Source organism: Salvelinus namaycush, chromosome 8, assembly GCF_016432855.1.
Source record: "Salvelinus namaycush isolate Seneca chromosome 8, SaNama_1.0, whole genome shotgun sequence".
Lineage (NCBI taxonomy): Eukaryota > Metazoa > Chordata > Actinopteri > Salmoniformes > Salmonidae > Salvelinus > Salvelinus namaycush.
Genome location: NC_052314.1, coordinates 48,920,758 through 48,948,735, shown reverse-complemented (window position 1 = coordinate 48,948,735; position 27,978 = coordinate 48,920,758). Strand labels below are relative to the sequence as shown.

Genomic DNA, 27,978 nt, shown 5'->3' with positions numbered 1-27,978 from the left:
AGTTAAGTAAGATAAAACATAACTCTAAGACTTTATTGAAATGTTACCATTCAAAGGGATCATCCATCATGTTTTCAACAACAAAACCTGAACACCTCAGTCTAGACTCTGCAGAACCACAAGACCATAAAGCACATTTACAGGGAGTTATAATTTATGGAGCTTCTAAATTTTGTGAATTCTAAACATATTCCCACTGTACAGCCTCAACGATATTTCAGTGGCGCTTCCATTTGTGTTTCGGTGCTCCTTGCGTCACTCTCCACACCACTGCATTGTCAATCACCAAGCACCTTTTGTCCACAACGACCCTCTCCGTCTTTTGATTTAAACATGAGAAAAGGCAAGTTCAGTCAGTCCTGGTGCCACAGTGGCAGATGCTTCTTTTGTCAAAGTAAATTATGAAAAGAGAGATAAGGGACATGGGGGGGGGGGGGAAGCAAAAACAACATGAGTGGCTGTTTTCATTTCCATCTGTTTAAATCAGGGAAGATTAGATTTTTAACATCGCATGGGTGTTTGATATACCGCCTCTTTTTCTGTGTGTGGAGTGTGTGTGTGTGTGTGTGTGTGTGTGGGGGGGGGGGGGGGGGGGGGGGGGGTTGAAGTGTACACAGCTAATTTCCGTCAACGACACTGGGCTCTCGATTTTCATGCAAACAGGTGTCCCAAAAGTAGGCCCCCCCACCACCACGGAACAGCCCAAAGGTTAGCACAGCGCCTTCTCAGGTTCCACATAAGCGGCATTTGCACCTGCAAGGGCCTTGAGCGAATGCCAAAATGGCAGCTTGTCTGAGTGGATTTAGTGTCCTTTCAACATAAAGTAACATGTTTGACTTGCGTTGTGTGCAATGGAGGTCACTCAATTAACAAAAACAATTCATTGAAATTACAGATTGTGCAGTCAGTCCATGTAATCAAAATCTTCAGGAATCCCGAAGGCTTTATCGATGCGTCCGTCGTCGAAACCAAACTTCCTCTTGGCCCACGACTTGATGGCAAAGACGTTATCTGCAGACAAAAATACAATGATTAGAAAACTACGTTATTAACTGATATTTCTCACTGATCTCATTCATAACTGACTGTGAAATGAATTAATTTGACCAATGGGATCAGCGCATATTGGTGTTCTCACTTTGATGCATCGCATTATCATTCATCAAACAGATCAACAACAAATATAACTTAAATTTAAACAATTCTGACGTGACCTCAATGTTGCCAAAAGGAGATTTGTTGTGAGTAAATGTTGATCCAATATGAGAAGGTTAGCAGAGCACTTTCCCTCCCTGGGGCCCGCAGGATCAATGGATAGGTCTAATTGCACCTTTAAGTTCACTTGTCAGGCTTAACAATAAACCCAGGCCGGATAACATTCAATCGCTAACGTCATGTAATGATACTGTATTTACAGAGTGGGTGGTGGTGTGAACCCTGGGGGTGTGTGTGTGCATGCAAGGCTGTGTGTGTGTGTGTGTGTGTGTGTGTGTGTTTGTTCACCCAGTGTGAACGGGCCGTAGATTAAGGGGAGTTATCCACTGCAACACTATAGCTGGTATGTAAACACTAACCCTGCTCCTCACTACACACCACCTAGCAGCCCCTAACTCCCTGTAGTGCCTCCCCACGATCATAATCACCCTGAGGTCACTGATCGCGCCAGGTTACCGCCGGGTTCACGTAGTGTACAGGAAGCCTGTGCTGGGTATGTTGGGAGTTGACACAGGCCACAATGGGGAGTGCTTAGGGCTGCAGTTAGTTAGTTAGTAGGTACTTTGGGTTTTCAGAACCTTCAGGTGTTGTTTTCTGTGATGGCAAACAAGACCTTTGTCATTACAGAATGGGATTCCCAGAGAATTGCCCCTTTAACGTTTTTTTCCTACATGACTCAAAAAAAATGTCCGGGGAAAAAAAACTTGTGTGTTTGTCTGGATTTCTTGTGTGTGTTTTGAGTGAAAATGGCCAGTAATGGTGAGTGTGTGTGGCTTTTGCCTCCACCACGTTGACTCATCCAACCCAGTGCAATGTCCATACAGTCTAGCGGTCTGTTCATGTTGTGCGTGTTAGTCAGGTTTTGTCTTTCAGTTGACTTACCTGTCCATCTGGACACTGCCTCTTTAGCTGTGACATTAGACTTTCCTGCAAGACACAAACCTACCATCAACACATAGGTACTGTACTTATGCAAAAGTCTGCAATGTTGGACAAAGACCAAAAACAAAATCAGACATTGAGGGTAGGTATCCCTGACACCGTGCCTACTTAAAAAAAGCCCTTTCTAGACATTTGCCATTGAGCATGCATTTTAGTCCAGGAGTAATTTGGGTTTGGGAAACCAGACGATGCATTTAGTATAAAACTCTTACATATCACTTGACTACAGGAAACAAAGGGTACGTTTATACACTACTACACAAACCAGTTCTGCTTGAATTGGAGTCGAGCCCTTTGGCTGAACAGTATATTATGCGTGGGAGTGCGTTTCTTTTTCCAATGCTCTGACCAGAGAAATCCCTCCCGCAGTCCGACTCCCCAGCCGTGACGCCGCTTCCAAGCCAATCCATCACCTCGAGCGCACACCAACCACTTTCAATTCCAAAGTGAGAGTTACCCTGTGTGCCCCATCCATTACAGCCCTTTGTGAATAGCCGTGGCTCGGGGGAGATGGCAGATCAATCTGCTATGTCAGTGTAACATGCTACCCAGCCTAGCGCCGAAGAAAGATTGCAGTGCTGGGGATCCAATTTCTTGGCAGAGGGGCACGGGAGCGCCAGCCAAGGGGGAGCTGGGCCACATAAGCTTGGCCAAAGCCGCATTGTTCTCTGGAAGCCAAGTAACACCTCCGTCTCCAGGGAAAAGATGCCCTCGAAGGGGCCGTTCCTGGATCAGATTTTCGACACAGGTGATGATATACTGAGTGGTTATTAGAAGAGAAAGGAAATCTTGCTTCGGATCAGCAAGTTGAGGCAGGGGGTAATGTGATTTGTACCTATTGCTGTAGCAACGAATGCAACAGTCATCTGAAATAAATAAAATGAAATGTAATTTGTGGCCTTTTTTTTGGTTTGTCACGCAAGTCACAGGCCTATGTCCCCAAAGAACAAGAACTCAATACGGCTCAATCAGGAAAAGGACAGAGCTATACCGTTTCACTCTCTTAAACTACAACTAATTAACCAAACCCATTGAGACCAAAGAATACATACAGTAACTATGTCCAAGTCAACGTACTTACACAGGTTTAATCAAAGGCTGTGTGGGAAATGGTCAAATGAGTAACAATAAGTGAGTCTTCTCATGTAAGAGAGGAAACTAAAAACAAAACAGGTTATGGGGAACAAACTTGACATGTCAGAGGCCACACTTTGAATTGCAAATTTCATTTCCCCTCTTTTGCTTGCTCAACTGGATTTCACTGGCAACTCAAATTTACAAGAAAAGGTTGTATGTGCAAAGAAATAAAAGTAAGCATAAAATGCTCAAGTGTTTAAGTAAGCATAAATGTTTAACGTAAGTAAGCATAAATCAAGGTTTATGTCCACACAAATTACTAACAGATTTGACGCTGGGCCAGTCTTAACACTAAACCCTGAATTTATAACAAAGATTAAACATCCATAGCGGAATTACAGTATATCCATAGCGCCTGTGTGTAAATGTTGTCCCTTGCAATAACGGCAAGAGTTGCTGTGCTTTAGAAGGGAGTTCTGTTTAGCGATCCTTGATCTCTCTGATGCGGGTAAAAGGATAGCAAGTTAAGACAAGCAGCGGTGTAGATCAATTAAAAACTGCTGGAGCTAGTCCAGCTTTAACAACTCTAATTCAGGTTAAACATGGATATGAGCATGTTGACTGATGCAGGTTTTTGAAGTAATCTGCTCTTAGTTTCAGCTATACTGAACAAAAATATAAAAACAGCAATTTCAATGAATAATAAGGAAATCAGTCAATTGAAATGAATAAACTAGTCTCTAACCTATGGATTTCACATGCCTGGGAATACAGATATGCATCTGTTGGTCACATAAAATACAAAGTAGGGGTGTGGATCAGAAAACCAGTCAGTATCTGGTGTGACCACCATTTGCCTCATGCAGCATGACATCTTCTTCGCATAGAGCTGATAAAGCAGTTGATTGAGGTCTGTGGAATATTGTCCCACTCCTCTTCAATGGCTGTGCGAAGTTGCTGGATATTGGCGGGAACTAGAAAAAGCTGTCATAGATGTCGATCCAGAGTATCCCAAACATGCTCAATGGGTGACATGTCTGGTGAGTATGCAGGCCATGGAAGTACTGGGACATTTTCAGCTTCCAGGAATTGTGTACAGATCTTTGCGACATGGGGCATTATGCTGAAACATGAGGTGATGGCGGTGGATGAATGGCACGACAATGGGCCTCAAGATCTCTGTCTGGTACAGTTGAAACGCTGAAGAGCACACTTCTCCAGCGTGCCAGCAGCCATCGAAGGTGAGCATTTGCCCACTGAAGTCGGTTACGACGCCAAACTGCAGTCAGGTCACCTGTCAGGTGGATGGAATATCTTGGCAACGGAGAAATGCTTACTAACAGGGATGTAAACAAATTTGAGCACGAAATTTGAGAAGGTTTTTGTACGTATGGAAAATGTCTGCGATTTTTTATTTCAGCTCATGAAACATGGGACCAACACTTTACATGTTGCGTTTGTATTTTTGTTCATTATAATAAAAGAAAACTCATACAGTGCTTTTCTGAGTCATTTTACCTTTGACAGCAAAGGTAACAGTTTATTTTTGAAACCCTATTGGGTCAATTGAAGAACCACATGTTAGATAGAAGTTTTGGACTCCCAAGTGGCACAGCGGTCTAAGGCACTGCATCTCAGTGCTAGAGGCATCACTACAGACCCTGGTTCGATCCAGGGCTGTATCACAACCGACGTGATCGGGAATCCCAAAGGGCGGCGCACAATTGGCTGACCGTTGTCCGGGTCAGAGGAGGGTTTGGCCGGGGTAGGCAATCATTGTAAAATAAGAAAATGTTCTTAACTGACTTGCCTAGTTAAATAAAAAGGTTAAATAAATAAAAAATTATAAAAAAGTTAGATGTCTCACTCCTGCAGTTATACTGTGTATACAGAACTAGTATTTTTTGCCATCCTTTTAAATGATGTGAATGTGCTAGGCCCACTCTTCAACCGCTTTTTTGGCAGAGCAATCTGGCCGCCTCAACTTAAAATAACCGTGCTACAGCCAGTCACATCTCTCTTCCTGGTATGACAGGAAGTCCCCAACCTCGCATGTCTCTGCACATACACATGGCAGAAACATGTATTAGACAGCAGTAAAGACATTCTGGTTGAATCAGAAGGACATAGGTAGTACATGGAGAGGTCTCAGAGTATCTATGACAACAAAAGACAGCATTGACAGGGGTGAGGCAGAGGAGAGTAAATATGAATATATACAGAAACATCTTGTCAATGTCTACAGAAGTGCAGGCTCCCTCAGGGGTCATGATCCCAGCACTGAGACAAAGGGCAACACCCCAGAGCCGAGCAGGAGATCAGCACTCCAGACCGTCCAGAGTTGCTGCAGTGTGTCTGGGGCTGTTGTTCTTCTGGCTGAGATCATAGGCCTGAGTGTCCACTATAATAAAGTGATTGTCAGCTTTCTGGGCTAGAGAAACTGGGATGGAGACATTTTAGCTCCAGTTTGTACTTCATCTCTACTGAGACTAAATCCTGGGAGGAAAGCAGACCTGGTGATCATAAACATTGGCGGATGACACAACTCTGTCTACAGGGTACTCGTCAAGAGGAGAGCCTGAGTTTTCGGTGAAAGGATGCAGACTATGCAGAGTGATGGACCCATTTTTCTACCCGAGAGGAGAATGCAGTGAATTGCACTTCTGGATCTGTGAGATGGTAGCCAGCCCATACACAAAAGTTATAAGTTGGCTTCTCAAAATAGGAGGGCATCCATGCCTGTGGCTAACTCCTAACTCAAAGCAGACTCACCTGTAGGGACCAAGCCAGCAATGTATGGCTCAGCTGCATTTTTTAACTGCATTGAGTGCTGTTAATGTTTTGTTTTCCTAAAGGTTTTGTATGGATTTCTTATCAATGTCAATTGAAGTACTCTATTTCCTTTTAATGTTTGAATTGTACCCCTTGACTGAATACTTAACATGTTAAAAATAAAATTAATACATTCAGTTTAACCCATAGTTGTATCAAGATCTCTTGAAAGCAAATCTAATAGCTGGTGCTGAAGCTACTCAAGGTTTAAGAAGGGAAATGCAGGTAAAAATGGACATGAGCTTGTTGACTGATACAGGCTTTTCAAATACTCATACTGATGAGGCCGCCTCAAGTTGACAATAACCGTGTTACAGCCAGTCACATATTTTAGACTTTCTCTTCCTGGTACAACACAGGAAGTCCCTAACCGCACAGTTTAATCACACATTCAGATCAGAGACATGTATTAAAGAGCAGTAAAGACATTTTGGTTGAATCAGCAAGCCATCGGTAGTACATGCACATGTCAGAGTATCTATGACAACAAAAGACAGCATTGACAGTGGTGAGGCAGAGGAGCGTAAATAGCTACAGCAACATCTTGTCAATACTTGTGTGTGTGCAGTGTGTGTGTGCAGTGCAGGCAGCCTCAGAGGCATTGACCCCAGCACTGAGACAGAGGGAAACACCCCAAGGAGACAACAAGTATATCGTTTCGGAGATCTCAGTGAAAAGAGCTGCTGCAGTGTGTCTGGGGTTGCTGTGTATACTTCTACTGGCTGGGATCACAGACATGCATGTCCACTATAATGGAATGATTTTTTGGGTGAGTGTTTTTAAAAACCACTGCTCTGCTGAGAAAGACCAGTTACGGGCTCTGCGCTAGAGCAATATTCTCAACGGGGATGGAGATATTTCAGCTCCAGTTTCTACTACCTCTCACGATGGTCAGGGTAGTGTTTATCCTAAATCCTGGGAGGTGTGCAGACAGGACCATCTAAGAGGAGGAGCAGACCTTGTGATCATAAACAGCAGAGAGGAATTGGCATTTATCCATGAATTCATCGACAAGGGATTCGGGATTGGTCTAACTGACCGAGATGAAGAAGGGACCTGGCAACGGGTGGACGGCACCCCACTAACCACAGTGCGCAAGGGGAGCCTAACAGCTATCAGGGCAAGGAAAAGGACTGTGTGGAGCGAAGGACTTTTATTTCTGCCCCAGAGGAGAGCTGGCATAATACACAATGCAGTGAAATGCACCTTTGGATCTGTGAGAAAGTAGCATATGATTAACTGAAACTCCAAACCCATCATTGCTAAGGGGTCAACTGCTAAGTCAAAGCAGGCTCACATGTACATTTAGGTTTGAAGTACCACCATTTACTTTTAACACATCCATTGGAGACACTGTATTGCTGAATTTAAAGTATCTGTTCAATGTTTGAGTTTTCAAAGATAAAATGACCTAACACTACTGGGGTACTTACAGTGCCTTCAGAAAGTATTCATACCCCATGACTTATTCCACATTTTGTTGTGTTACAGCCTGAATAAAAATAGATTAAATAGATTTTGTAGAAGCATCTTTGAGTCATCTGTAATTACAGCTTTGAGTCGTCTTGGGTATGTCTGTCAGCTTGGCACATCTGGATTTGGTGATTTTCTCCCATTCTTCCTTGCAGAATTTCTCAAACTCTGTTAAGTTAGATGGGGAGCGGCGGTGAACAACAATCTGTCTTTCCACAGATTTTCAATGGGATTCAAGTCTGGGCTTTGGCTTGACTGCTGAAGGACTTTCATATTCTTGTGCTGAAGCCATTCCAGCGTGGCTTTGGCTGTATGCTTGGGGTCATTGTTCTGTTGGAACGTAAATATTTTACCCAGTCTAAGGTCGTTTGCACACTGAAGCAGGTTCTCATCAAGGATTTGCCTACATTTGGCTCCATTCATTGTTCCCTCTATCCTTATTAGTCTCCCAGTCCTTGCCGCTGAAAAGCATCCCCATAGCATGATGCTGCCACCCTCATGCTTCACGGTAGGGATGGTGTTAGACGGATGATGAGCTGTGCCTGGTTTTCTCCAGACATAGTGCTTCGCATTCAAGCCAAGGAGTTACTTTGTCTCATCAGCCCACATCATCTTTTGCCTAATGATCTGTCTTTCATGTGCCTTTTTGCAAACTCCAGGCATGCCGTCATGTGCCTTTTTCTCAGGAGTGGCTTCCGTTTGGCCACTCTCCCATGAAGCCCAGATTGGCGAAGTGCTTTAGATTGTTGTCCTTCAGGCAGGTTCTCCCTTCTCAGCCAAGGAACTCTGTAGTTCTGTCAGAGCGGTCATTGTGTTCTTGGTCACCTCCCTGACCAAGGTTCTTCTTGCCCATTTGCTCAGTTTGGTCAGAGGGCCAGCTGTAGGCAGAGTCTGGGTAGTTCCATATTTCCCAATGATGGAGACCACTGTGCTCTTGGAAACTTTCAACACTCTAGAAATTGTTTTATACCTTTCCCCAGATGCATGCCTCCTCACAATTCTGTTGGAGATTTACAGACATTTCCTTGGACTTCATGGTATAGTTTCTGTTCTGACATGCACTGTCAACTGAGGGACCTTCTATAGACAGGTGTGTTTCTTTCTAAATCATGTCCAACAATTGAATTGGCTACAGGTGTCCTCCAATCAAGTTGTAGTGACATCTCAAAAATGATCAAATGAAATTGGATGCACCTGAGCTCAATTTGGAGTGTCATCGCAAAGGGGTTTGAACACTTATGTAAATTCTATTTTCTAACATTTCTAAAAACTGGAAACTGTTGCTTTCCATTACACTGGTGGTTTTCTCAAATCAACGTCAACAGTCAAGTGAGTCAGCTACTCTCAACTCGTCTCCGCACTTAAGAGATGATAACAAAACTACTGGTCATTAAAATATTTAGGCACACGTAAAATGGTCGCCCCGGAGAGCCCTGAAAGTGAGGTAACTTTCTATTAGGAAGTCACAGGGATATTGGAATATGATTGAACAGAATATGAGCTTTTAAGAATGAGTTTCAGTAATTTTGAACATTTGCTTAAAAATGTGGGGAAATTATTTAAAAAACTTTTTTTTTGCTATTGTTTTCAAAAGGTCAAAGCTATTTTTTGCAGAGCAAGGCTCCACCTCAGCCACAAACACTCACAAAGTCAGTGTCTTCCTATCACAGTATCCTGTTTACTGAGGGAGATATGGATCGTACTACCTAACTGGACAATACTGTCAGACACACAGAGCTTTGTATGGTTAGGTATTACAGCACTGTTGGAGCTAGGAACAGCAATAACATCTGCAAATTATGTGAACGTGCGCAATAAAATTAGAGTTGAGCAGAGAACCATGCAAGAGTACAGTGCAGATGTTTTTTGTTGTTGTTGGGGTAACTCAGTGACATAAGTAGTGGAGATATCGGAGTATCTATGACACCACTGACAGTGGTGAGGCAGAGGAAAAGATGATGGATCTCCATGTTAATACAGAGACCCTCAGGGGTCATGGTCCTAGCATCAAGGAGCCGACCAAGAGATCAGATGCAAGATGAGAGATGATCTTCAGCTCTATGGGCAAGAGCAATATTCTGGACGGAGCCATTTCAGCTCCAGTGTGTACTACATCTCTACTGAGACAAAATCCTGTGGGCAAAGCCGACAAGACTGTCTAAGGAGAGGAGCATGCCTAGTGATCATAAACAGCAGAGGGTAAGAGGTATTTATCCATGAATGAATTGACAAGGGGATTCTGGATTGGTCTGACTGACAGACGCAAAGAAGTGATGTGGAAATTAGTGGACAGCTTCCCACTGACCACAGGGCGCAAGGGGAACCTTACAGTTATCAAGGCAAGGATGAGGACTGTGCAGAGATGGAACTATTTTGGGAGAGTTGGGATGATACACAATGCAGGAAATCTGTGCGAAAGTAGCCTACCCATAACTCAAACACCAGCAAGCTTCTCCAAATACGAGGATATCAGTGCTAGGGACTCATTGTTAACTCAAAGCAGACTCACCTGTAGGAGCCAACACAGCGAAGTTTAGCTTAGCTGCATAATATTTACAGTACAGAATAATGTTCATGTTTTTTTACCATATGGTTTTGTATTATTTATTATACAAATGTCCACTGAGGTTTGTAGTCTATTTGCTTTTAATGTTTTACTTGTATCCCTTGACTGGAGTACTTCAATGTAAAATGGGATTAATGAATTCAGTTCAACTCAGTTGTATCAAGTGTCAAAATCTCTTGATAGCAAGTCTAATAGTAGGTTCTTAAATGAACCCCTATGCCCACAGCCTTCTGCTAGACCAGAACCTGACTCTCTAGGGTTGCCTGGTCTCAGCACACTGCAGGCTGAATCCACACCCCATTTGAACCTAGACACAACACGGTGTCCTGTAACCTCACGAGAACCACTAGCAGCTTTGAAAATACAATTAGCGTTTCATGGGATATGTAGAGACGATTATCTGAAAATGTACGCGGGGATAAATGCCCAGCCTTGTATAGCCCCTCCGGCAACGAGACAGCTGCGGGGGGAGACAGAGACGGTGGTGAAAGGGAGGAGGACGAAGCAGTAGGGGCGGAGGTGGAGTCGTCCTTGGCATCCGCCTGCGCCGGGGATTTCGGTTCGCACCGCCGACAACGGTCACCAGAATCAATAAGTTCCTGGAGGACATGTGGGTAAACCCGCTAGCGGGGGGCACCAGAATAGGGGAGGTCCCGCTCATTCTGTCTCCCTCCCTCCATCAATCAATCTGGGGAATCTAGGAGTGCCGTGCGTCTGTAGGATTTGGATCGCGTTATTCGACTTTCACGCCTCATCATTCAGACTTAAGCAGAACACACACAGGGTGAGGGTTTGACATTTCGCCGTGGACTCGTCTTTCAGCGCTCATGGGACGGGCTGTGGGGGCTAGGGTGGGGAGGAGCGGTCGGCATCCACTTTCACCAGGGAGCCACAGTAGACGGGCCACAATTAGAAACCAATTCCAGTCCAATTTGGGGGGGGGGTTCAGATACCAGTCAAGACAAATAAGTGATGGGGGGATGCCTTCAGTGGTTGCAATGCACACAAACATGCACATGCTCAGACATACATTCATGCTACACACACACACACACACACATCTGCTGCTACCAGACTCTTATTATGATTGTAAAATACTGTACAATTAACAGTTGTCCCCCAGTCCCCCAATCATGTGTAAATATTGGACTATAAATTGTGCCCTCCTGTATTACAGTGCCTACAGAAAGTAATCACACTACTTGACTTTTTCCACATTGTGTTGTATTACAGCCTGAATTTTAAATTGATAAAATTAGAATTTTTGTTTACTGGCCTACACACAATACCCTATAATGTCAAAGTGTAATTATGTTTTTCATAATTAAAAAGTTAAAAAGTCTTGAGTCAATAAGGATTCAACCCCTTTGTTATAGAGCCCCATAGGGGAGGTGTCATAATACCTATAAAACCTAGCAGTCAAACAGGGAAATGGTTCCAATTGTTTTTCCACCATTCATTTTTCCCCATAGGGGATTTTCGTGTAGGCTTAACCTGGCGTGACGTTTTGATAACCATGTAAATCTACCGGACAAGGTGACTTATCAATATATTCAGCTCTATTTACTCTGATTCGAAAATGCTAATTAGCCTCAAAGTAGACATCATGCAAGACCACAAATCCCTGCAAGCACGTCATCTCTTGATGACACCTTTGCTAACAGGTATTGTGTCAGTGGAGGCTGCTGAGGGGAGGACGGCTCATAAGAATGTCTGGAATGGAGTCATTGTCATTAAGCACAGGGAAAGCACGTTTGATACATTCCAGGCATTATTATGAGCCGTCCTCCCCTCAGCAACATCCACAATTCACAGAAGTCATGTGCAGACCAGCTGGCTGTTGTGTTCTCTGACATTTTCAATCTCTCCCTAGCTCAGATCTCTATACCCACCTGCTTCAAGATGTCCGCCATCATCCCTGTGCCCAAGGAAGGGAAAGTAACTGAACTGAATAACTACCGACCAATAGCTCTCACTTCAGTCATCATGAAGTGCTTTGAGAGGCTAGTCAAAGACCATATCACCTCCTCCCTCCCCGACCCTCTCCAATTCGCCTACCGCCCTGACAGATCCTACGACGACACAATCGCCGTTGCACTGCACACTGCCCTTACCCACCTGGACAAAAGGATTATATGTATGTGATGTATATGTGAGGATGCTGCTCATCGACTACACCTCTTCCTTCAATACCATAGTGCCCTATAAGCTCATGACAAAGCTCACAGCCCTGGGTCTGAACTCCTCCCTATGCAACTGGGTCCTGGACTTCCTGACGGGCCACCACAGGTGGTGAAGGTAGGCAACATTACCTCCTCCACATTGATCCTCAACACGGGGGCCCCACAAGGGTGTGTCCTCAGTCCCCTCCTGTATTCTCTGTATACCCACGACTGCATGGGTAGTTCCAACTCAATCATCAAGTTTGCTGAAGACACGACAGTAGTAGGCCTGATCATAGACAATGAAGAGACAGCCTACAGGGAGGAGGTAGACACTCTGACAGCGTGGTGCCAGGTAAACAACGTCTCCCTCAACGTTAGCAAAACAAAGGAGCTAATTGTGGACTTCAGGAGGAACCAGGCTAGACAAGCTCCCATCCTCATGAACGGAGACGTCGTTGAGGCGGTCAATAACTTCAGATTCCTCGGCGTACACATCTCAGAGAAGCTGAAATGGTCTAACCCCACAGACACCGTAGTGAAGAAGGCACGACAGCAACTCTTCAACCTCAGGATGCTGAAGAAATTTGGCCTGTCCCCGATGGCCCTCACAGTGTTTGATGGGAGCACCATCAAGAGCATACTGTCAGGCTGCATCACAGCCTGGTACGGCAACTCCACCGAGAACCGAAAGGCTCTTCAGAGGGTGATACGCGCAGCCGAATGCACCATTGGGTGCACACTGCCTGCTCAACAGGACAGCTACAACACCAGGTGTCGCAGGAAGGCCAAGATGATCATCAGGGACTCCAGCCACGTCCTTTTCTCCCCGCTTCAAATCACTCAGACACGGGCAGTACAAAAAGCTGAAAGACTGGCCAATAGTTTCTACCCTCAGCTGCTGAATAGCCACCACTAGTCAGCTACCTGGTCCCCCGTCCTACTCCCCCTATCGACATTGCCCCCACATGGAATATCCCTTTGAGCACGGTGAAGTTATTAATTACACTTTGGATGGTGTATCAATACACCCAGTCACTACAAAGACACAGGCGTCCTTCCTAACTCAGTTGCCAGAGAGGAAGAAAATCGCTCAGGGATTTCACCATGAGGCCAATGGTGACTTTAAAACAATTACAGAGTTTAATTGCTGTGATAGAAGACTGAGGATGGATCAACAACATTGTAATTACTCCACAATACTAACCTAATTGACAGAGTGAAAAGGAGGAAGACTTTACAAAATAAAAATATTCCAAAACATGGATCCTGTTTGCAACAAGTAATACTGCAAAGAAATATGGCAAAGCAATTAACTTTTCGTCCTGAGTACAAAGTGTTATGTCTGGGGCAAATCCAATAGAACACATTTCAAGCATAGTGGTGGCTGCATCTCGTTACGGGTATGCTTGTAATCATTAAGGACTGGGGAGTTTTTCAGGATAAAAAAAGAAACTAAATGGAGTTAGGCACAGGCAAAATCTGGTTCAAAATCTGCTTTCCACCAGACATTGGGAGATGAATTCACCTTTCAGCCGGACAATAACCTAAAACACAAGGCCAAATCACTGGAGTTGCTTACCAAGAAGACAGTTACTGATCCCGAGTGGCCTAGTTACAGTTTTCACTTAAATGTGCTTGAAAATCTACGGCAAAACCTGAAAATGGATGAATAATTGTTTTAATAAATTATTGGGCATATCGTGCACAATCCAGGTGTGGAAAGCTCTTAAAGACTTACCCAAAAAGACTCATAGCTGTAATCGCTGCCAAAAAGTGATTCTAACATGTATTGACTCTGGGGGTTAAATAATTATCTCATCAATATATATTATATGCGTTTTATTTTTCATATTTCTTTTTACAAACGTTACAATTTTACTTTGAGTCTTGTGTAGATCGTTGACAAAATTACAACAAAATCCATTTGAATCCCACTTTGTAACAAAATGTGTAAAAAGTCAAGGGGTCAATCAATCAAATGTATTTATAAATCCCTTTTTACATCAGCAGATGTCAAAGTGCTGCACAGAAACCCAGCCTCAAACCCCAAAACAGCAAGCAATGCAGATGTAGAAACATGGTGGCTAGGAAAACTCCCTAGAAAAGCGGGAACCTAGGAAAAAACCTAGAGAGGAACCAGGCTCTGATGGGGGGGGGGGCAGTCCTCTTCTGGCTGGTGCTGGGTAGAGATAAGAGTGCATGGTCATTGAGGCCAGATCGTTAAGGGGTGTGCATACTTTCTGAAGGCACTCATGCTAAAATGTTTATTCTACTCTACTGAGCCATTTACCTTGTTCGTATTCGCATCCTTTGTTATTGATGCATTGTCGAGAAGTAACCGACAAGTAAGCATTTCGTTGGGCAGTGTATACTGTGTGTATCCCGTACATACGACTAATACAAACTTGAAAACACACACCTCCTAGGGCCTTCATTGGTACGCTTGCGCCTATTATTTTGATGTGCAGAGCAATTTCACAGGCAAAAATGGAGAGAACCCGTTCAACCCATAAAAGAACAGACCAAAAGACTTCCCTGTCGCGGTAGCCACACAGCTGTTGTAGCGGTTTAGCCGTGTGAGTACATCATTGGGTAATGGGCTGTTTTTCCAAGGGGACCCTGTAATGGACATGGGGCCAGCTGTTTCCCCAAGATTCTGTTCAGAGTCTGTGTGTTAAGTCACTCTGGACAGTAACGGCTTCTTCAGTGACACTAGCGGAGGCGTGGAGTGCAGTGTCGGGGCTATTAAAACGACAGCACTGTTCATGTGCTTGACAACTCAATAGCGAGGCCTCGTAGCATCGAGGGACAGGAGAGAGGACGACAAGATAAATCAAATCACACATTTAGATTGTCACATGGGTGCAAATATACACACACTAAAACCTTTTTAGACTCCAAATAGTCAATCGCTTGTCGTGCCTATACCAGTTGAGAGGTGTGTAAAAATAAACAGTCTATAAACTCAGGACACGGGCAGACCGTTAAAAGCTGTTAATCCCGACCGGTTAAGTTCCGTGCAGGCCCAAGAGGTCAGACATGTTGTGTACGCAATAACAGCCATGGGCTTAGTCGGAGTTTCTGCTTTAAGAGATAGGTTAAACTGAGCAAGACTTGAAACCAGAGAAGTCAAGGAGGGGAAGCATAGATTTGGAAAGGGATAGAACGGGCATTCCGATTCAAAGCCATGTTCCGTAGTGGTAGACCGACTGTGTTTGGAATGCTCGATGACTAGATTATCAGTGCATCAGTTCTTTGGCTTTTTTTACGTGCCTCACGCAACAGTAAAGTGCGCAAATCTGAAGGCGTCTCCATTTTGGATGAGCCATGACTAATCATGAGGAGTGTCTGTTCTATGGATCCTATTTCCTTGTGCTGGACTGGAGCCATGTTCGATCTATCGATTCTATTTCTACGCACTGGAGCAGATCCAGATTTGAGACTTAAGCATGGACTCGTAGGCTACTGGTATGGGGCTGCTTGATTGCTTTCTCCCTCTTGGACGCTGTCCAGGCCTCTCCTCAGCCTCTGGGCTTTTAATAGGAAGGCCTGATGAACAGCTGTGGATCGGGCCATCTGTCCAGATGAGGCACCTGATGTTTCATTGGATTCCCTCCTTGTATTAATTCGATCCAAACTTAATTTGTATGGGGAGGTTTCAACAATGGTGAAAGTTCGAAGATATACAAAATTGGAACAAGGTTCAAAATCCAGGTAAAATGAGCTTGTGGTTAAAGCAGGACTCATTGTTGATATGACCTATAAAATACTAAATAGCCTCTTTCTCGAGAACCAAAGGAGTACAGATAAAAGTTAATGCCTGACATTTGGAGGGACATTTTTATTTAACTAGGCAGTTAAGAACAAATTCTTATTTACCATGACGGCCTACCCCGGCCAAACCCTAACAACGCTGGGCCAATTGTGTGCCGCCCTATGGGACTCCCATCACGGCCGGTTGTGATACAGCCTGGAATCAAACCAGGGTCTGTAATGACGCCTCTGGCACTGAGATGCAGTGCCTTAGACCGCTGCGCCACTCGGGAGCCTGAGTGAGCACTTCGAGAGCACACTTCAGGAAAAAAGGTCAGATTATTGGGAGGCAGCCTCCTTGTTTTGAGAGGCTGGTTACACGGTACTCACTCATCTCCTCGATCACTTCAGGGTCACACTCCCTGTACTTCTCCAGCTTTGCCTTCAGAAGACTCCTCTTCTCCCTCAGAGCCTGCAGCTCCTTTAGAAGAGAGGCCCGCTCCTCCTTTATAGGTGGACACACACACACAGGTGAAAATCCAAAGACACACACACATTATGTACACACAAACATATGCACAAGTATACACACACCAAGTCTGCAAACACATATTAGGGCAGGGAATTGCCAGGTATCTCATGATACGATATTATCACCATACTTAGGTGCAATATGATATGTATTGCAATTCTCACAATTCTATATGTATTGCGATTCGATACTGTGATTTCATTGTAATTCGATGTTCCAAACATATTGCTCATATTGAGCATATTGAACATATTGCATATGTCTGCTGCACAGAGACAAAAGAAAATGAGTTTTGATCAGTCAGGGAAATAGAAGTGTTGAAAACAAAATTGGCTCCCCATTTAAAAAGAAGATGGAGAACCAGCTATGAAGGAAGGTGTTTTGGTGCAGGTACTGTCAACTGCCGCAAAAAGAATATTGCCAAAACAATACATTGTCAAAAATAATATCCCAAAATGTAACTATTGCCCCCACCAATCGCTAACACATACAGTGCCTTTGGAAAGTATTCAGACCCGTTGACTTTTTCCACATCTTGTTACGTTACAGCCTTATTCTAAAATGGATTAAATAAAAATCCTCAGCAATCTACACACAATACCCCATAATGACAATGTAAAAACAGGTTTATAGAAATAAATAAGAAAGGGAAACACTTTATTAACAGTACATAAGTATTCAGATCCTTTGCTATGAGACTCAAAATTGAGCTCAGGTGCATCCTGTTTCCATTGATCATCCTTGAGATGTTTCTACAACTTCATTGGAGTCTACCTGTGGTAAATTTAATTGATTGGACATGATTTGGAAAGGGACATACCTGTCTATATAAAGGTCACACAGTTGACAGGGCATGTCAGAGCAAAAACCAAGCCATGAGGTTGAAGGAATTGTCTGTAGAGCTCCGAGACAGCATTGTGTCAAGGCACAGATCTGGGGAACGGTAACTAAACATTTCTGCAGCATTGAAGGTCCCCAAGAACACAGTGGCCTCAATCATTCTTAAAATGGAAGAAGTTTGGAACACCCAAGACTCTTCCTAGAGCTGGCCACCCGGCCAAACTGAGCAATCGGGGGAGAAGAGCCTTGGTTAGGGAGGTGACCAAGAACCCCATGGTCACTGACAGAGCTCCAGAGTTCCTCTGTGGAGATCGGAGAACCTTCCAGAAGGACAACCATCTCTGCAGCACTCCACCAGTAAAAACCACATGGCAGCCCGTTTGGAGTTTGCCAAATAGCACCTAAAGGACTCTCAGACCATGAGAAACAAGATTCTCTGGTCTGATGAAAACAAGATTGAATTCTTTGAACTGAATGCCAAGCGTCACGTCTGGAGGAAACCTGGCACCATCCCTACGGTAAAGCATGGTGGTGGCAGCATCATGCTGGGGAGAGGTTTTTCAGCGGCAGGGACTGGGAGACTAGTCAGGATCGAGGGAAAGATGAACGGAGCAAAGTACAGAGAGTTCCTTGATAAAAACCTGCTCCAGAGCGCTCAGGACCTCAGACTGGGGTGAAGGTTCACCTTCCAACAGGACAACGACCCTAAGCACACAGCCAAGACAACGCAGGAGTGGCTTCGGGACAAGTCTCTGAATGTCCTTGAGTGGCACAGCCACAACCCGGACTTGAACATCACTGGAGACCTGAAAATAGCTGTGCAGCAACACTCCCCATCCATTTTTTATTCTTAATGAATTAACAAACATTTCTAAAAACCTGTTTTTGCTCTGTCATTATGGGTTTGTGTGTGTAGATAGTTTTTTTTCCCTTCATCAATTTAATCCATTTTAGAATAAGGCTGTAACGTAAATGTGGAAAAAGTCAAGGGGTCTGAATAATTTTCCGAATGCACTGTATATGCCACACACACACACCTACCCCTCTCACTGGTGTGGATTCTAGTCCTTTTAACTGACAATACAAAAACTCTAAAATACTGCAGATGAAAACAAATCACTCATCATTAACAAGTCTTAACGTAAGACAGACTCAATTTCAATGATAAAATAAAGGATAATAAATGGCCTGCTTTCCCTTTAAAGTTGGCATGTGCGCATAAATGTACTTACTGTATCTTCACGTCCTACTTTTGCTTTGTCGACAGCCTGCTGCAGAGACATCTTCCTTTGCTTCGCCTCGGTATGCTATGGCGAGAAAGGAGATCTTGAATTACCACCCCATTTAATTTTCACATCAATGTTGTGTTTTGTGGGCTTCAACTTGACACATGTAACTATTCATCACGCACATTAATATTAAAAAAAATAATTATGCACATAACTAAATATCATACATTATCAAATTCTTAAATTGTGCATGAAACAGCTGCCATTACTGTCATTCGGCTAGGGCGATATACCATTTATAATGAATATCGGAGTATTTCGAAATACCAACGGTATTATTTTCAATACCTGCGGGGGTATTGCTTACTTATACGTATAACTATAAGACAGCTAAGGTGTGTCAAATAAATTATATCCAGCTCAGGGCTCCAGCTATGCATTTGGTTTTCTAGCTAAGTAGCTAGATGTCAAGATCAAGCTTCTTGGTTACAGCAGTGACATTCAATCCCCTCCTGGATCAAAATACCTGTTACCGATATTGTTTTGTGTGTCAAAATAAATAGTGCCCCTTGTGTGCACTTCCGGTAATACCGTACACACCGGTATGAAAACCTGGTTACTCCCCAACTCTGTCATCCCATGGTAACAGAAGGCAAGAGTCAGGCAGCTATAATATTTCTCAAAACTCAAATCGAAAGTCATGGCAAAGAACCATGATCCAAAATTATTCTGCACTGGTTAGTATACTTACACATTGGCAGTGTCCCTACACAGAAAACAGGGTGTCATTTGGGGCACATTAATTGACATCTCTTTATACATAATAACTCGCATTCAAACGGTTTGTCTTCAAAAGTTCAGACGGTGATAAAACAATAACTAAAAATACAATTTTAATAAAACTGTACAGACTATAAAACAAAGAAACAGTCCCCTTCCTTGTACTCTGTTTATGGAATGAGACACGGGAGGGTTCTCATATAAATAAGTCACTATAAATAAGTCACTGAAGGATCACCTATTCACGCCACTGTGTTTAATTTCCAACTCGGCGGCGGGCCGCATCAGTGGCACCACTGGCGACCAGAAGCTGTTAATTTGCCTCCCAGTACACTCCTTCACCACGTCTGGTCTGTGGCGTGGGGCTGGGGAACTGGGTCATCACGAGGAGGAAATGCTATCAAGAGGACCACCAACTGTTCAAGTGACACTGGCGCCTGTGACAAGCAACACCACCATCAGCGCCACTACTGATAGCGAGTCCGCCACCCCCCACAACTCTGCAATGAGACTACTAGGTCTTAGATGCAGGCTACTTTGGTTCTGATCCTAGAGCTTCCTCTTGTGATCATGACCAAATGAGATACTGCGTTGAAAATGTACTCCTTACTTATTTGTTATTTTGTTGGGGATAGAGATAGCGAGAGAAAGACAGGAAAGATGGGAGAGAAGATTGTGCCAGAAGGGTGTGGGCTGGATTTCGAACACACGCCGACATGATAGGCTGTGTGTGTGCTCTGAAGACAGCGGTCTTAACCGCTCCCCTCAAATTCAACTCCAGACCTCGAAGCCAGTCTAGGTACATTTTAATTTTGTCTTCACAGTCAATATTTAATTATTTTGAAGATTTGTAAAGTACAATTTGATTAACAAAATGAAATACTGATCACACAACATGTGATCAGTAAGTCTTGTCGCCTGTTTGAGTGTAGTAGTAATTCCTTTACCTCCCACTTACAATAAAAGCAAATGCTTTACTGCAAACAAGTGTGCCTGCTTGGTGTGCTAGCTACAGAAACCAGAGTACAGTTAACCACAGCTCTGAGGACAGAGAATGCATTTGGGATAGGAAACGCACCGGTCTGTCTGTGGGCTTGAGACTATGCATCCCAAATATGGCACCCTATTCTCTATGTAGTGCACTACTTTTGATCAGGACCCAAATTGCCCCCTACTCCCTATGTTGTACACTACTTTTTACCAGGGCACATAGGGTTATTTAGTTAAGTATATCCAATAGGGCCCTGGTCAGAAGAAGTGCACTATGTAGAGAATAGGGTACCATTTGGGACACATTCCTGGTAGGTGAGGTCTATAGGCCTAAGATGTTCTGTAATAAGAACCATGTGAGTCACGGCGTGAACTCCATAAAGAGTCTAGCAAGCTGTTAAAACTGTAGGGGAGGAGAGGCCAGTAGACCTGCAGAATTAGGTTAAGGTTAGAGGTCGGGTGGGGGAGTGACCGTGTACTTTGCCCTGTTGAAAACCAAAATACTCCCCTCCCCTGCGGTGTCAGTAGGGTAACAAAATTCCAGAAACAGAGAAGACAGATCTCACTATTGAGAGGGCAGTCCCACTCACATATTGTGTTTATTGGATAGGATAAATAGAGGAAAGAAAGTTGCTGTAGCAGTGGGTCGGATTCTAACCCGTGCTGCAGCGGTATGCTCTACAGGCTTTGGTTTAGACCGCTAGACCACAATACACCCCTGTTATAATCACCTGCTTGTCCAGGTCCTCCAACCTGCGCTTGCGGGCGTGCAGGGCCTTGCTAGGGAAGGCCCAGTAGTAGTTGGAGGTGCCCACTCTCTCACAGTCCACCATGTTGTCATCCACCAGACTCTGGAGAACCTCCTTCACTGACATGGGTGCTGCAGACAGGAGGAGGGAGGTAAGGGCTCTTTCTCAGTTAATCTTTCCTGGGTTCGTCGCATCCTCTGTCCTCACCTTCTCATAACCCATTGGAGGAAAAATGTCAGAGTGGAGGGACCTTGGACCATCTCCTCCAATACGATTGAAAAGGATGTGAGGAATCACAGAAAGGTGAATTGATGTAGAGCCCAGGAATGTGTTAGTGCCCTAGTTCCCTAATGATCAATTCACACTCCATAAGAAAACAACTGGATTTGTTTCGAATCGTCATATTACTGAGTAAAGCCCATTATACTATCCAGCCTCATATAGCGTCGATCTTCTAACTCTGTGGTCCAGATGTACCGAGACCAGAATCAAACTGCATCCCAAATGGCATCCTATTCCCTATATAGTGCACTACTTTAGACCAAAGCGCTCATGGGCCCTGGCCAAAAGTAGTACACTAAATAAGGAATAGGGTGTCATTTGGGATGCAACCCTAGCACACTCATCTGCCGCGTAATCGTTTTACATTCATTACAACGATAAGGGAAAACTTTGATTTAATTTGCAGAGTCCGGGACTCTTCTGTGTATTCCCTCCCTCTATTAACTGATCCCAAATCAGCCGAGAGTATAGAGGGCTTACGAAGTTGCCCCTAGAAGTTGTTTTTGTGTCAGTTTAGCATTTTCCCCACAATGGTTAAGGATATATTGGGGGAGGGGACGCTGGTCCTAGATCTGTACCTAGGGGAAACTTTACCTCCGAGCGTAATAGAACGTTCTTACATCTGGAACGAGGGCGGCTGGTGAAATGCGATAGTCCAACATCATGGACTGTTCTGTTCCTCTGCCGTAGCACTAATAAAGTTGATCTGGTGTGATTTGGAGCGAGCTGTGTTAAAGGGAAAGTTCAGTACTTTACAACTTAGTTAGATGGCTCCACATCCTGAAAGCAGTCTATGGCCAGGAGAAACTGTAATCCATTGTTCTGTTTCCTCTAAACAGCCACTACAAACTTTAGCTATACTTAGTATACTGTGTATATGTAAACCACTGAATTTCCCCTTTAAGTACTGGGAGGATGTTGGCAGCAGGGAGAATCAAACTAATGGGCCCTGTTCAAGCAAACTCTGGAACGAGGATTTCAGGGGCCTCATTTATCAAACATGCTTAAATTTCTCGATAGTCTGGCACATCTGGACTTGCTAGTTTCTCGTCTCTGTCTCGCTCGTTTGCCTCTCTCTCTCACTATCTCTCTCATGGGGCCTTTTAAAAATATATAATTCCCTCAAATAATCACTGATATAACATAGCTGGATTGGTGGAAGGCAATGTAGTTGAATCCTTGGATTCACTTATCCAATGATTTTAAATGAGTGATTAGGCTACATCAAGGAAAAGGATGGATATATTTTCAACGTATTCAAAGAGGGCCCCTGATCTCCACTCTCTCCCACTAGCTCCCTTTCTCCCCCTCCTTCCCTCTCTGCTGTGTGTGATAAACTGCTGTGTATCACACAGTCCCCCTCCTCCCACCCTGCCCCCGTAACTACATCCCGATGCCAGAGCAGGGCCTTTAAAAACATGTGATTCCAATCAGTCGCGAGCAGCCCGATCAAGTTTCCCCAAATTAATGTAACGTCCACTGTAAAAAAAAAAAAAAAAAAGAAACAAAAAAAGGAAAATAAAGTCCCTTTTGGGTGCGTACCAAAACAGCACAGCTTTGTTTCTCTATGGGACCAAAACCGAGTACTTAAAACGTGTACTTTTCATTGAAGTTGTTTCTCTCTATTTACACAGACACACTCACGCAACATGTAAAGGGTTCATTGTGTGTTCAAGCAAATGCAGTTCAGCCCATACCCAAACTTAGCCGTTTCATCTGTAACATCGCTATGAGAAGTTAGTGCCTTTTGGCAGTAGTGTTGTCCCACTCCATACTACAGCCTAAATATGGGATGAATCATAGTGGTTAGGGCTAGACTTGGTTGCCAAGACGATGATGTCGGGACTATTTTACCATTATGTTGTTATGGGTGCATGAGGGCACCTTTCCGTGTTGACACAGACCGCACATTCATGGGAAGAAAATAACGCGGAACTACTTCAAGCATCCGCAGAATGCTCGGCCCAAAAACATTAACACTATTAAATTCAAGAGGGGAAAAACGACCTCTGGGAATTTTAGTACGCCGGTCTTAAAGACTTGGGATCCATATGCCGTCACTGAGTAGAAAAGGCACCTTGGCATCGCAGGGAAATGTTTTAATATAATGTTTTATTTTATTTATATAGAAAATAAATCACGAGTCCCGGGTTTCACTTGTAAACGATCCATCTGGTTCGTCTCAATGAATCATTACTCACTTATTCCTTTAGTCTTGGGGGCGATTTTCTCGATGTCCTTCAGCTGAAACACCTCTTTCTGGTGAGAAAGACAAAAAACAACTCCATACTACTATATATATATATATATATATACACTGCTCAAAAAAATAAAGGGAACACTTAAACAACACAATGTAACTCCAAGTCAATCACACTTCTGTGAAATCAAAATGTCCACTTAGGAAGCAACACTGATTGACAATAAATTTCACATGCTGTTGTGCAAATGGAATAGACAAAAGGTGGAAATTATAGGCAATTAGCAAGACACCCCCAAAAAAGGAGTGATTCTGCAGGTGGTGACCACAGACCACTTCTCAGTTCCTATGCTTGCTGGCTGATGTTTTGGTCACTTTTGAATGCTGGCGGTGCTCTCACTCTAGTGGTAGCATGAGACGGAGTCTACAACCCACACAAGTGGCTCAGGTAGTGCAGTTCATCCAGGATGGCACATCAATGCGAGCTGTGGCAAAAAGGTTTGCTGTGTCTGTCAGCGTAGTGTCCAGAGCATGGAGGCGCTACCAGGAGACAGGCCAGTACATCAGGAGATGTGGAGGAGGCCGTAGGAGGGCAACAACCCAGCAGCAGGACCGCTACCTCCGCCTTTGTGCAAGGAGGTGCACTGCCAGAGCCCTGCAAAATGACCTCCAGCAGGCCACAAATGTGCCTGTGTCAGCATATGGTCTCACAAGGGGTCTGAGGATCTCATCTCGGTACCTAATGGCAGTCAGGCTACCTCTGGCGAGCACATGGAGGGCTGTGCGGCCCCACAAAGAAATGCCACCCCACACCATGACTGACCCATCGCCAAACCGGTCATGCTGGAGGATGTTGCAGGCAGCAGAACGTTCTCCACGGTGTCTCCAGACTCTGTCACGTCTGTCACATGTGCTCATGTGCTCAGTGTGAACCTGCTTTCATCTGTGAAGAGCACAGGGCGCCAGTGGCGAATTTGCCAATCTTGGTGTTCTCTGGCAAATGCCAAACGTCCTGCACGGTGTTGGGCTGTAAGCAAAACCCCCACCTGTGGACGTCGGGCCCTCATACCACCCTCATGGAGTCTGTTTCTGACCGTTTGAGCAGACATATGCACATTTGTGGCCTGCTGGAGGTCATTTTGCAGGGCTCTGGCAGTGCACCTCCTTGCACAAAGGCGGAGGTAGCGGTCCTGCTGCTGGGTTGTTGCCCTCCTACGGCCTCCTCCACATCTCCTGATGTACTGGCCTGTCTCCTGGTAGCGCCTCCATGCTCTGGACACTACGCTGACAGACACAGCAAACCTTTTTGCCACAGCTCGCATTGATGTGCCATCCTGGATGAACTGCACTACCTGAGCCACTTGTGTGGGTTGTAGACTCCGTCTCATGCTACCACTAGAGTGAGAGCACCGCCAGCATTCAAAAGTGACCAAAACATCAGCCAGGAAGCATAGGAACTGAGAAGTGGTCTGTGGTCACCACCTGCAGAATCACTCCTTTTTTGGGGGTGTCTTGCTAATTGCCTATAATTTCCACCTTTTGTCTATTCCATTTGCACAACAGCATGTGAAATTTATTGTCAATCAGTGTTGCTTCCTAAGTGGACAGTTTGATTTCACAGAAGTGTGATTGACTTGGAGTTACATTGTGTTGTTTAAGTGTTCCCTTTATTTTTTTGAGCAGTGTATATATATATTGTATGTATGGGCAAGTTAGACAGGGTGCCAAGCTGTCCTAAACTAATACTCTAGAAGCTCTACATTTTCAACTAGGCCATAAGATAAAACACCTACAGGCCATATGCATGCCTTCAGTGAGTCAACATCAATTTTTTCTTGGAATGACAGTGAAAACGGACATTTACTTGTGTTGCTTCAAATCAAAGAGGGCATGGAAAACGTTATAGGATACCAAAAACCGTTATAGGCCTATAACTCATGATCAAACATGATATGATTAAGTATGCTTTACACCTAGAAAGGAATTCTATTTCTATGGTTTTAAACCTTTGAGTCACCAGTAAGAGTGCGACAAAGAGGTTGTTTACTCAGGGAAATCCCTGCAGACTTGTCAAACTGCAGACTTCTGGTTTCTTGCAGTTATTTTTCACAGGTGAAAAGGGAGTTGGTTTGGTTGGGACATCTTGGTAACCCGGTTCCCGCTATTCAACCCCAGTGTGCGTCGGCGTCGCACATGGCACCCTATTCCCTATGTAGTGTGCTACTTTTGACCAGGGTCTATAGGGTTCTGGTCAAAGGTACTAAATAGGGAAAAGGGTGCAATTTGGGACGCATTTTGGGTTTGGCTCAGTTTCAAAGGGCTCCGGAGAACCGATATTTCCCATGTGCAGAATTTCATGTTCAAACTAACTTTACTCTGAATCAGCTATACAGCATGTACCGTCCTGAAAACCTCTTCTACTGGTTAACCCCAGCTTAGAAACCAAGTTCCCTGCCCCAACATGTCCAAGGGTGTTTCACTCTAGAGGGAGAGCCTGTGTGTGTGTTTGGGAGATGGAGGCACGCTCAAGGTGCTGTGTTTGGTCTGTTTACTTTAGCTCAGGTGTCATAGCCAACCCTGGCATCCGCGGCAGCTTTCTAACTGCAGTGGGAAACCAGCCCCCCGGTTTCACCAACTGACTCAAAACTCCCACAATCACACTACTCTCCATGGATACTCTTGGACCTCCATACACAGCTTGAAGTGATACTGCATGTGTGTTATGAAATAGACCTAAGTGTCAAATTATTAAAGGGATAGTTCACCAAAATGACATTGGTTTCCTTATCCTGTAGGCCAGAGTTTCCCAAACTCGGTCCTCGGAACCCCAAGGGGTGAACGTTTTGTTTTTTTGCCGTAACACAAACAACTGATTCAAATTATCAAAGACGGAATGGTTGATTATTTGAGTCACCTGTGAAGAGCTCGGACAAAAAACAAAACGTGCACTGAGTTTGGGAAACCCTGCTGTAGGCAGTCTATGGAGAAGCTATGGTATGACAGCAATTCATGCTTTGGTTTAGTTTCCTTGGCACCGTTTCCACATGCTAACATTTAAGAATTTGTGGCACAAATCCCATTCACGTTATGGGATCGATTAGCAAGGACACTCATGTTATTTTGGTGAACTATTCCTTTAACTCACTGTCTCGAAGAAAATCTCCATCATGCGTGTCCTCTTCTCCTCAAGACTGAGACCTTTTTTTTTCGACTGCAAGACAAAAATATAGACGAAATAAAATAAGTCAGTCGTAAAGTGGCAATCTGTAAATGGTACATACATATTTGGACTTTCAAAATTGATTCTTGAAAGTCATTCACTGATTCTTGAAGAATTTAACATATAAATTCCTCATGAGCTTAGTTCAACTGTCATAGCCCATCAGAACCCAATATAAATTATAAAACTGTATAGCCTCAAAACATGGTTAAAACTATAATTTTTATCTCATGGATGGTCAGTCCTTGCATCCGATTTGGCTATACAGCATTTATTGAGATGCTGCCTCTGCAGACTTTAGGGCTTCATACTTCTTGCGCTTAGCCGAGCAGAGATATTGTTTAGGAATTTGTCAAGAAAGTGAGTTCGTGTTTATACTCGACCCCCCCCCCCCCCCACCACCTACCGTTAACCAATCATGTCAATTCAATGTGGAGCCACCCACATTGTTACAAGAGTTTTGAGGCACACGGCATGTGTGTACAGAGCTTTTCATACCTTCTATACGAAGATTCTGACCACATTTTCGGATCAAACATACATTTGGCTTTTAACATACATCTCTCCATCCCTCAGCTATTTACCAAAACAGAGGTGGGGTTGACATTGCACCCCCCCTTTAGAGGCACATAAACAATGTGCCTCTTGATATATTAGTGTAAATTAAGCTTTGCAGACTTTCGCTGAGGGGCCGTGGCAAGCTCGAAGGAGCATGTGAATATAAATAAACGCCAACCACATATAACGTAACATAGTCCTAGCTAGCATATGGACGCAACAGTTTTTTTTTAGTAGAGACATGCCAAGCTAGCATACATGCTAGTTAGGTTTAGGTGAGTCTGCTAACTAGCTATAGTATACTTCGCTAACGTTAGCTACTGTAGAGTTCAGCCAAAGCTTCTTCAATTGGCTATCTAGCTGAGCCAGTTAGCCAGTGTGCAATTCAAATGGAGCAAGGGTGTTGACTGTAAAAGGGTATAACTAACTTACCATTATGCAATGTAAATAACCTACACGGACCGCGCTTATCCTTCAGTGCAAGCAATGAGTTTCCCGCGGTAGTTCAAGGGTTGTCGACAAGGGAAGGGAGGGCGGGGTATTAAACTCGCCTCTCATACCCTGGCGCCATCTGT

At 44.1% G+C, this 27,978-nt stretch overlaps 1 protein-coding gene across 1 annotated transcript; it reads right to left on the bottom strand.

Moving 5' to 3' along the window:
- Nucleotides 1-7: 7 nt before the first annotated feature.
- On the bottom strand, nt 8-27,914 carry mnd1 (meiotic nuclear divisions 1 homolog (S. cerevisiae)). Its single transcript, XM_038998832.1, has 8 exons — nt 27,836-27,914; nt 26,771-26,836; nt 23,627-23,684; nt 21,126-21,274; nt 18,628-18,702; nt 16,414-16,528; nt 2,098-2,142; nt 8-1,011 (listed from the first exon to the last, which is right to left on the bottom strand). Exons 1-8 carry the CDS (start codon nt 27,836-27,838, stop codon nt 905-907), a joined length of 618 nt encoding a protein of 205 aa, XP_038854760.1. The 5' UTR covers nt 27,839-27,914; the 3' UTR covers nt 8-904.
- Nucleotides 27,915-27,978: the final 64 nt, after the last annotated feature.

What these genes read in the sequence shown, in the direction of transcription:
- mnd1 (XM_038998832.1), bottom strand. An exon ending in AAGTAGGACGTGAAGATACA is followed by an intron (nt 16,529 to 18,627) that starts GTAAGTACATTT and finishes CCACCTATAAAG; the next exon opens with GAGGAGCGGGCCTCTCTTCT. An exon ending in GGCAGTGTCCAGATGGACAG is followed by an intron (nt 1,012 to 2,097) that starts GTAAGTCAACTG and finishes TTTTGTCTGCAG; the next exon opens with ATAACGTCTTTGCCATCAAG.